We start from the raw sequence: 12,006 nt of genomic DNA, 5'->3' as shown, positions 1-12,006 counted from the left end.
TAGTTTTGGGGTCTATAATGTTTAAACAGTCTATTGTACTGTGTGCAATATGTCTATATCTATATATGTAATCATCCATCTATCTGTCTGTCTGTCTGTCTGTCTGTCTGTCCGTCCGGATGGATGATTGGACCGTCCGTCCAATCATCCATTCATACATGTAATCATCCATCCATCCATGTAATCATCCATCAATCTCTCCAGCAATCCATCCATCTATCCATTCATCTATTCATCCATCTATCTATCTATGTAATCATCCATCAATTTATCCATCCATCAATCCATCTATCATCCATCTATCTATTTATGTAATCATCCATCAATTTATCCATCCATCAATCCATCTATCATCCATCTATCTATTTATGTAATCATCCATCAATTTATCCATCTATTTATCCATCCATCCATCCATACATCCATCCATCCATCCATCCAATCATCCATCCATCAATCCATCTATCCATCCATCTATCTATGTAATCATCCATCAGTTTATCCATCTATCTATCCATCCATCCATCCATCCATCCATCCATCCAATCATCCATCCAATCATCCATCCAATCATCCATCCATCCATCCATCCATCCAATCATCCATCCATCCATCCATCCATCCAATCATCCATCCATCAATCTCTCCATCTCTCTATCTGTCTGTCTGTCTGTTTGTCTGTCTATCCATCAATTCATCCAATCATCCATCCATCAATCTCTCCATCTCTCTATCTGTCTGTCTGTCTATCCATCAATTCATCCATTCATCCATCCATCCATCTAATCATCCATCAATTTATCAATCCATCCATCCATGTAATCATCTATCAATCTCTCTATCTCTCCATCTATCCGTCTGTCTGTCTGTATATCCGTCCGTCCGTCCATCCAAACATCCATCCATGTAATCATCCATCAATCTCTCCAGCAATCCATCAATCTATCCATCCATCCATCTATCTATCCATCAATTTATCCATCTCTCCATCTATCTGTCTGCCTGTCCGTCTGTCCATCCATCCATGTAATCATCCATCAATCTCTCTATCTGTCTGTCTGTCTATCCATTAATCCATCCATTCATCCATCCATCCATCCATTCATCCAATCATCCATCAATTTATCCATCCATCCATCCATGTAATCATCCATCAATCTCTCCATCTCTTTATCTCTCCATCTATCTGGTCTGTCTATCTGTATGTTCAACCATCCATCCATCCATCCATCCATCCAATCATCCATCAATTTATCCATCCACCCATTCATCCATCGATGTAAACATCCATCAATCTCTCCATCTCTCTATCTCTCCATCTATCTGTCTGTCTATCTGTATGTCTGTCCGTCCACCCAAACGTCCGTCCATCCATGTAATCATCCATCAATCTCTCCAGCAATCCATCCATGTATCCATCCATGTATCCATCCATCCATCCATCCATCCATCTATCTATCAATTTATCCATCTCTCCATCTATCTGTCTGTCTGTCTGTCCATTCATGTAATCATCCATCAATCTCTCCATCTCTCTATCTGTCTGTATGTCTATTCATCTATCTATGTAATCATCCATCAAATTAATCATCTATCCATCCATCAATCTAACCATCTATCTGTCTCTCTGTCTGTCTGTCTGTCTGTATATTTATCTGTCTGTCTATCTATAAGATATGGTATAGATTAGGAGATGAAATAAACACTTTCCTTAACCATGCAGGTTTAATACAATTGAAAAGTTTTTATTATCAGTGCCATAAATAGCAGTCAGTTTGAGTTTCTTAAAGGTACAGTGGACAATTTAAAGTAGCCAAGGCCTTTGGCACTTTTACGGTCTTTATTTGGCCATCGAGCAGACAGTGTTATTCATTTGTGATCAGGTCACCCAAAATGTGTGTAAATGCCAGCTGCATATGTGCCATCCACTAAACCAGGGGTTTTCCATTGTCTAAACATTTGTTAAACTGTTTTCAATGTGACACATTCAGAGCAGACAGACAACAGACTAACCTTCACCTTTGTCTGTCATTTGTACAGTATCCTTGTCTGTTTCCTCTTACAAGAACAGCAGAATCAAGGCAAAAAAATCAGTCAAACCTGCGTCCCCTCAGGGCCAATGACTCATAATGCCGATGGATCCGTAAAGTTGGGTTGTGAATTATCTCCAGGTGTTTTCCATTCAAAACATCATGGTTTACAGTAATAGACTGCAAGCTTCTATCGCTGCTGTTTTCAGCGTCATCTAAAAGCCCCTTCTGACTGATTCATACTGCAAGTAGTGTTTTTGTTGGGGGGGCTAGCGGTGGTCTGTAAAGAGTACCACTGCCTTTTAACATGAATTGTTTTTCCCAACTCTAGTTGTAGGAATGGCTCAAATACTTAAAGTTTTTTATTATGACCTTCATCATTGAGGGCTCATCCCCGAAAGACACAAAGATTTTCCATTGAGTTTACTGGAATGTGGTTGGCATTCTGTTGGCGAGGGTTTTTGTCTTCTTTCTTTATTGTTTGATCCCAATGCAGAGGCTACAGCCCACATGAGTCTTAACATCAGGCTTTGGGTCACATTGCTGATGTTTCGGTCGGTGGGCAGAAAACACTCAGCTGACAGCACGTGCCACAATACTTGCCATACTGTATATGAATTGCAGGCAATTATCGCCCACTTGTGATGTCATCTATTCCCTACATTTTTCCGTTATTCCATGGTGCGGAATATGGATACTTTCCCAGTCCAATCTCCTCCTGTCTTTTCCCAGCAAGCGGCAAATCCCCGTGACGTCTGTACGAGATGGGGGCAGGCAGAGATCTTAGCTGCGACAAAGCATTTACCCTAACTATAAAACATGTAACGGAGGGGGGTAAAACAAACTGGAGACTTTATTAGATAGACTTACATTGTGAGTTTTGGAAATGTCCAGAAGGGGGGGTGCTTGATTACGTCATGATGTTGCCAGTGTTATGCCACTTGGAACTTGGCCAAATAGCTAGTGCCAGGAATGGTTAAGAAAATGAGAGAGAGAGAAGAAAGCTGAAGGATGGATTGAGGGGGCAGATTCCAAACAGGGGCTTGGACTGGAGAGCCAATGAGAGGAGAGGATTCGAAGTGTGGGAGTAAATGAATGATAGAGAGACTGAAAAAATGAAGGGGAGGGAATTAGGAAGTCAAAAGCAGAGAGAAAGGCAAATGAGAGGAGAGATTTCATCAAGGTCTTGCTTTGAAAGAGAAACTGTAAGAAAAGATGTTTGGGGAGGTTAACAGTCTTGTTTAAAGATTCCTGGAGGGGTTCTCATCGCAATGACAGTCTCTCGTAAGTAAATCAATCATTTCATCACCATAATTCTGCCTGTTTTAGCAAAGCTCATGTATAACTGTGCAGTTTTATTTACATATTGTAAAAATCGAAATGTTTTGGATCATCTTCAAAATCCACATCTGTCAAAGCTTAACACGGTGACAAATGTCTTTAAAACTGTCGAGTAGTTAGCCGAACGTGCAACTCGCTTAAGTGCCAGCGTGTGCCATGGCTCTGCTGGAGAGAAAACAACTGCATTATTTAGATGAGAACGAAGGGTGTCTGTCATTCTGCTGGCAAGCTGACTTTCACATATTTAATGGCATTCTGTTATTAGCACTGTATCAGCATCGTACTGTATTTCAAAAGCATTGTTGTAGCAGTCTTTGTCTGCCGCACGCAGTTTAGGTGTCGTATTGAGTCACATTTGAACCAGTTGAATGTCACCTGTTTACTTTTACAACCTAAAAGCTCATGGCATACATGTTGTTGTTACTTATTATTTGGCTCATTGGAATATCTGATTTTGATTGGCAAGTCAGTCTAATAACACACGATAACCCAGATTACTGCAAATTATTTTGATAAGTAGTACAGTTTTCACAAAAATAAAAATAAATATGTATTTTAATAACATACATGACATAGTATTTACAATTAATTAAAACTAATAGTGTGTTTGTGACAATTGAATGTCTTGTCTTATCTTAAAACCAACATGATCTAACGGAAAGTCGTGTTATAGTCACAAAAAATTTGATTAATTTATTTGTGTCCATGGCACAAAATTTAGCTTTTATGTATTGGTTTCTACATGTTTTTCTTCTGCTTTTAAAACTATTTTAGCCTGGAATTGGGGTTAGAGTTGGGGTTTGTCTAAAAATGTAACACAAAGTGATTCTAACCCCAACCCTAAGCGATAATGGTAAGAAAATAGAAAAAACTATGAGAAAGCAATACATAAAATGAAACAAAAAACAAAGTCGTGCAACAGAAACAAAAAACTACTTACAGAAATTCGAGTGACACGAAAAAGACGTTGTGAGTTTTGTGCCATGGACACAAATATATTAATCAAATTTTGCGTGACTATAACACGACTTTCAGTGAGATCAGTCTGCTTAAAAAAGAAAATAAACAGGTTTTCCTCACGGAAGTTCTGCATTCGTTAAAAATAAGCTAATAAAATAATTCAAATCAATATTTAATGTTCCTTGCCTAAAAATAAATGTGTATTTTAATAACATATATGACATTATATTTACAATTATTTAAAACTATAGTGTGTTCGTGACAGCTGAATGTCTTGTCTTATCTTAAAACCAACATAATCTAACGAAAATTTGTGTTATAGTCACAAAAAATTTAATTTATTTATTCGTGTCCATAGCACGAAATTCAGCTGTTTTTGTGCCTTGAGCACGAATGTCTTTTTTGTGTCACTCAGCACAAATTTCTATAAATAGTTTTTCATGTCCGTGGCACGACTTTTTTTTGTATAATTTCATGTATTGTTTTCTAATTTTTTCCCCCTATTTTTAAATCATTGTCGCTTGGGGTTGGGGTTAGAGCTGGGGTTTGGGTTAGAATGTCTAAAAATGTAAAAGAAAGTGATTCTAACCCCAAATGACAATAGTAAGAAAATAGGAAAAAACAATGAGAAAACAATACATAACGAAAACGAAAAAGAAACGAAAAAGAAAGTCGTGCAACACAACTTCCCGTGAGATCAGTCTGCTTAAAACGAAAGAAAATAAACGAGTTTTTCTTACGGAAGGTCTGCATTTGTTAAAAATAAGCCAATAAAATATTTCGAATCATGTTACATGTTGACCGACACATACAGTAGTGTACCTGTGTAAGTGGTAGTGATTATCTTAGGAGATTTTGTTAAATTTTTAATTATTAAGTATACATTTTTTCTCTGATGTTCCTGTTTAAATTGCTTGTGACAAATACTGTAAACACATTGTGACCCTGTCTGTGAAATCCAGCTGAAGTCTCATAATCGTATCGTGAGATTTGGAGCATTATGCTGCGTTCACACCAGCTCCGGTAGAGGCGTCAAGCGCGAGTGATTTCAATGTTAAGTTAATATGAAGACGCGTTGACGCGCGTCTGGAGGTATCGTGGCCCGAATGAGATGTTTAGCGTTGCCGCGGCAAACACGCGAGTTGAAAATTTTGCTTTGGCGGAAAAACGCGCCACGTTAACCAATCAGGAGCATGCTCTAGTAGTGACGTGATTACAGGAAGCGAATTTCCGCCTGAATGTCTCAATGACTAGAATTTCACGCGCGAATGAAGCGAGTAAACTTAAACTGTTCAAGCGGCCAACAAGGTGTGGTAGACGCAATTTTGACGCCTCAAACACGGCTGGTGTGAACCCACGTTTAAAGTTTCATTTCAATCATTGATTTCAATCTTTGACTTGGCTTTGCTTAGTAAATATTAAAGATACCAATATTATATTGTTACATATGTAGGATGATTTTATGTAGAAACTAGTAAATAAAAAACAACTTAAGCTGAATTTTCATAGGCAGGGTCACATATTGTCAATCCCATCTTAGTTGACTGCTAAACATGAATATAATATAAAAAAAGCTCAGGGACATTTGGTGTGCCTTGCTAGAGACCTTGTGTTTGTTATTTTCCCACTAGTGTTTTTCTGGGTTGCTATAGGCTAAATAACAAAGTTTCGTGACGGGCCTTAAAAAACGTCAACATTAAGTATTTTGACCTACTCACGGTTGCTGTATACGGTACGACAACCAAACAAACCTTATTGTTCGGTAAAGTAGTCGACACAAAGGCCAGGTAACTTTAGTGGGGTGGAGACTCCAAAGGAATTCTCATGGAGGTTATCAGTGTCACCGTCCTTACGATGCAAGGTAATCCCATAGTGTGGTTAACTCTGACGCAGATGTTTCTCTCCGCACGCTCTGGGGTCGGGCATGTGGAGGACCCGCCCACCAGAGACCCTTTGGGCATCGCTATAATTCAAGACCATAACTTTAGTGGTATGAAGAAGCTTTGCTGTAACGTTGTATTACACGGGGCATTTATTAGTTCGAGCTACTTCTGTTCAGAAATATTAAAGCTTGGAGGTGGTTTGTTTAAGGTGACCCAGAGAAGAGCTTGTTAGGTGAGATTTCATATGTGTTATACAAAAACATTTTGGAGATGTTACATTGGATTAATTATTTATTTGATTTAACTGACAGATTGCTCTGTGACTAAACAAAATTTTGTCAATGAAGTGTGCATGTATGTATGTATGTATATTTGTATCTGAAGAGTTTGGTTCCAAAACGAGATAAACTGCCATCTGTACTTGGCAAAAATCCGGAGGTCTTTTCCAGATTTGTTGACAATGAACTTGAGTAACTAGATAGCAGCTTGAAATGCGATTTATTCTTAAGCAGTGCATGGGCTGTGTTGATGAGCTAGGTGAGATTTCATATGGTTGTGTTATACAAAAACATTTTGGAGATGTTACATTGGATGAATTATTTATTTGATTAATTGACAGATTGCTCTGTGACTTAACAAAATTTTGTCAATGACATATGTGCATGTAAGTATGTATGTATATTCAGGGTTTCCTGAAATTTGTTAGTTAAGGTGGTAGGGTTGGGTGGGCGGCGTGGCAATCAAAGGGGCGGGGCGTATGCGTTATGATTAAAATTAAAATATTTTTATTTAAAACACTCAAATAAAACTTAATTTTGAAGAAACCTTGACAGAAAATGATCACATACTAGAAAATTAATCAATTAAATGCTTTTACCTCTAACGGGAATAGCTGCGTGATGAAGTGAAACTAAAGGGTTAAAAAACACAAACTAAAGCAGATGCTGTAGAACGTCTGGCGAACGATGATAGATCGCGCAAAAATTGTAAAAACTGATTATTTCCCACTATAAATGACATTATCTTAAAGGAGTGTAACTACTGTAGCATGTAAATAATGCACATAAATACGTGAGTAGAGCGCTCAACAATTATATTGAATCAACAGCACATGAAACCTAGCTAGCAGGTTGCTCAAACAACAAAATAACCAGCTAACTTACTTTAAATTTGCAAGAACTATAGACTAATACAATAACAGGCTTAAATAAACTGAAAAAAATAAGTCCACTTACAGTTCTCACGGACACCCGTTTTATCAACTGGCTATCCTCCAGACATGACAGACCACGTCTTTATCTCATTTCGGCCGTGTGACACTCGCGCCCGCTCGCGGTGTGACGAGCGTCCGTGCTATTCTCCGAGATGCACCTTTTTTGCAGCAAATCATTATATATTTTTTTGAACGACCTAGTTAAGGAGGTAGGGTTTCCCAGCTTAGGCGGGCATCCTGAACTGAAAAGTGCTGCAGGAAACCCTGATATTTCTATATAAAGAGTTTGGTTCCAAAACGAAAATTTTCAAAAATCTTGTTTTTAGATTGTGCATTCCAATTAATATCAATCTAACTGCAATTGGTTGGTTTTGATTTAAGCCTTCATTACTACAAAAATACAGCACAATAAAACACAATAAAAACATGATAACATAATAATAAACATGTTTTGACCAAAATTTCAAAGAAGCAGTTATCTCGTTTTGGAACCAAACTCTTCATATATGAATATGTTCTTGTTATCAACACATTTTTTTACTACTGTTGGCTTTGGCTTGCTTGTTCCTTGTAACTTTGATAAGTATTACACAAACATTTTAATCTAATTGAAGGTTACCAAAGAACTGTTCAATAATGTGGTACTGATATCTGTACTTGGCACATACCCAAAGGTCTTTTCCAGGTTTGTTGACAATGAACTTGAGTAACTCGATAGCTTGAAATGCGATTCATTCTTAAGCAATGGAAAGCATGTGTTAATGTCCTTTTATTGTTTTGTAAATATCAGATTTTGCTGTTTCAAGTCAAAACATCGACTTGAATGACCCTCTCTGTCTGGCTGTATTAAATTATGTTTATATGTCGGTGTGCACGAGTTATGTAACACTTGTTCACACTTGTTACATGTTTGTTCAGTTTTTATCTGGAATACAAAACAGGGGTGTCCTTGAGCCTTCTGGTTAACTCTGAACCGGGCTGTTTTGTTCGCCAACCTCACAAATCGATATTTGTACTTGTTTTCCGTGCATTCCAGGCTTTTTCCAAGGCTGGTGGTCACAAAAGGCTTTTTCACATAAAGGTTTACGTAAGTTCTCAGATATTTAAGTGCATCAAGTTAAACTTCCATAGGTTTGGTCATACATCATCTGATGCATGCTGGGACGTGTCAACAGTCTTTAGTTATACGAAGAGGCTTGTGATGCCAGTATGTGACAGGTCTCATGATCCTGAAGATCTTGGGCTCTACTCGGGTTTATGTCATGTAGGATTACGAGCAGAATTTATAGGCTGTGAAATTGTCTCGTAAGCCTGCAAGTTCCTGACCTACAAGAATAACCTTCTTCATGCAGAGACAGGAAGAGGAACATAATTAAATAACATTGAACTGATTATGTTATGTAATATATCTCTCTCTCTCTTGCAAGTGTACGCTCTTGTTTCTCTTCCTGGACTTCCCTTTCGTTTTTTTTCTTAATCTTGAAAGAAGCATTTAAGTTCATCTAAAAATAGTTTTGGCGATAATTCAGTCCGTAATCTCGTTCCTTCTTTCTATTTAAATATATAAAATGGTGTATTTATGAGTCTGACCAGAATGCATGTTTTGTGTGTTGCAGAAATCGAGGCGAAGGAGGCTTGTGATTGGCTACGTGCAGCAGGATTCCCTCAGTACGCCCAGCTCTTTGAAGGTAACGCTTCACAAAACCTCACAAATGCTATCACACTCAACCATCATTCAGATTTAAACAATCATACGACGTCACTTTTGGCCCACAAAGTGCAAGACTTAACAGAAGTGCAAGGTTATACTGTGGGATTTTGTTTCGTTTGGGGTTTGAGTCAGTTTGGTGTTAACAGGCACTCTGATGTCTGCCAGACCTAATGATGTGTTGACTGTAACTCATTCGTTCCTCCTGCGGTTCCTCGCCGGAGAACGTCTCATTTGTAGTTCTTGCCCCCCTAAAACAAACTCTTTAAAGTTTTCATGTGAAACGTGAGAGACACAGACAGGTTTGCGGTCTGAATGGTACCACTTAAACATACTAGAGTACAACATCCTCAGAGAGACAGAGGTCATGGGAATAACCTTCATTCGTTTTGCTTTAAAAACCCTTTTATTTCACGTCCTTGGTTTGTTAGTGAACGCTATTGATCTTATTGGTGAGCGTTTTTGAGTGTTAGTCTTTGGATAAGAAGTGGGAATACTCTAATGGCCCTTTTCCACTGAGAGAGTTTGGGAGCTATAACAAAGTACAAACAATGACATCACTTGCTCGACGCCGCACAGGGGTAATCTAATTTTGCATGGCAATGACACTGAAAGTGACGATTCTCTCTGACCAATCAGGGATCTGCAGTGTTTACACATAAAATTTTAGCATCAGTATGGCTCACGTTGTATTTCCTCAGGTGTGTCATTTTAAATCCACAGCAAGTACTGTATATTTATTTAGTATAAATACAATTTGTAAAGAAAAGTATGTGACGGTCTATAGTGGTCTTAGACTTTTGGACCCCATGCTACAGTATATGTGTCAAATAATCCTGTATAAAGATCAAATTTATTTATACTAATTTTACATATTTTGACATTGAGTGAAGTAGCAGCTAGGGGTGGGCAATAAACTGGTATGATAAACCAGTAGAAATTTGTCAACCGGTAAAGATTTTGGACTATCTTCTCTATTAAGGTTACGCCCCCACGTCAGGTTGTTGTGTGCATGGTCACGAAAACATAACGTTTGTACACACATTTAAGCATCGCAGTTTTGAGTTTTAAAGCAAGTGATTCTTGCCTAAATGCATGCACTGTTTCTGTGTGAAAGGAGCGCGCAAGCCGCACATCCGCTGCTCATTAAGCTAGTGAGCATTTTTACCGCTTTATTGGCATTAAATACACCCATGCATCAAAATTCCAGTCTTTGCAAGAATCCTCATAAACAAGACCATTTAGGTCTTAAAGGTGCAGTGTGCAATTTTTATAAGGATCTCTTGACATAAATGCAAAGTAATATACAAAACTAAATTATCAGGGGTGTATAAAGACCTTTCATGATGAATCGTTATGTGTTTATTGCCTTAGAATGAGACGTTTTATGTACATACACAGAGGGTCCCCTTACATGGAAGCCGCCATTTTGTGCAGCCATGTTTCTACAGAAGCACTTAACGGACAAACGTTTTTACTAAGTTGTCTCCGACAATGACATGTTTGTCTGGTGGCGGCTGCCGTAGCTTCTCTTATGTGTTTCAAAAGCAAGAGGTGAGCAGTGGACTGAGCGTATGTTGCAATTCGCAACCTCACCACTAGATGTCGCTAAAATTTACACACTGCACCTTTAAGAGAAAGTAAACAGCTGATAAAGAAAATCTCTCACTGCTATTGACTAAGTCACTTTTCTACCTTATTAATATCCTTATTTCATCATTGATGGTACATTTACATGCAAGTGTTAACGCTTCTCATTTACTTTTAATGGGTGACTTCAGGTGTTGCCGAACTGAATTGTGGATCCGTCAATGTCGCGTCACTGCCGTTGCTCCCGGCAGTAGTTGAAATTTCTCAAATTTTCAGACGCCCATCAGCCAATCAGATCGCCTTATGCAAATAACCAAGCGCAAGGCAGCCAATTACATTTATTACAAGACCGAAGCATGTGTTGTAACCACTGTGATTGGCTGTTGGCCACACTTCAGACAAGCCTTCCGTCAAGCGTTAACGCTTTTGCCCAGTGTGAATGTACCATGACTGTTTATCTGAATTGAGCTTGAGTTTTGTTTGTTTTTTGTCTTCTTTTTATGGTTATATTTGTATTATGCTAAGTTTTTTGTGAGAATTATAAAAATTCTATGGCGTTACAGATTGTAATAACATAAAAACCTTTACCGTGATACATATCGTTATCTTGATATATGATAATAGGGCTCATTTTATAAGATTTTGGTCATATCGCCCACTCGCAGCATATTATATAAGAAACATTACACACTGTTATGCAATTCATTCTTTGTACATTTAAAAGAGCCCTTTTGGACAGATACTGAATCAAAGAGCAGAATTAGAGTCGTCCCATAATGCATCTCTTTATAAGAGTTGTTTTGGTATTTTCAGTGATTCACAGCCAGAACACAGCGATTCTTTATCTGTGTTTTTTTACTTCGCCAGTGTCATTCCACAAAGGAAAAATATGATGAAACATTTAATCATACCAGAGGAATGTCGGCTTCTGCGAGGCTTGGATCTGATCACCCTGTTACATAAGTTGAAAACCATATTAAGTGGAAGATGTAATGGGTTCTCAAGGCCAAGTTCAGTTTTGGGGGGCAAAGTCTGTCCTATTTTATTAGCATCTGGAAGTCTAAAACAAGTTAGCTACTCTCTCATTGCCATGGTTTTCGCTCTGGAAAGAATGTGTTTTTTTTTTTCAGAATGTGGGCGCCTAGATTCCTCTGTTTTCACTGTGAACATGCAAAGATTGGCCTATTAACCAATCAGAATGAAATCATTACAGGGCTTACAATGAAAATCACTTGTGCCTTTTTCCAGCACTTTGCAATAATGGATCTGATTGTTGAAATG

At 38.1% G+C, this 12,006-nt stretch overlaps 1 protein-coding gene across 4 annotated transcripts in view; it reads left to right on the top strand.

The window, feature by feature from the left end:
- stard13b (StAR related lipid transfer domain containing 13b) overlaps positions 1–12,006 on the top strand; it is a 107,996-nt gene that overhangs the window by 79,981 nt on the left and 16,009 nt on the right. For 3 of the 4 annotated variants that reach the window (XM_055196965.2, XM_055196967.2, XM_055196966.2), the window contains one exon: positions 9,044–9,115. In XM_055196965.2, coding sequence (XP_055052940.2) covers positions 9,044–9,115 — 72 coding nt within the window. Of the gene's footprint in view, positions 1–3,156; positions 3,315–9,043; positions 9,116–12,006 lie in introns of those variants that run through there. The other variant, XM_055196968.2, reaches the window with a different exon arrangement.

This window comes from Misgurnus anguillicaudatus, chromosome 24 (assembly GCF_027580225.2).
Source record: "Misgurnus anguillicaudatus chromosome 24, ASM2758022v2, whole genome shotgun sequence".
NCBI classification, from domain to species: Eukaryota; Metazoa; Chordata; class Actinopteri; order Cypriniformes; family Cobitidae; genus Misgurnus; species Misgurnus anguillicaudatus.
The sequence above is the reverse complement of the archived record's forward strand: the minus strand, read 5'-3'. Positions and strand labels throughout refer to the sequence as shown.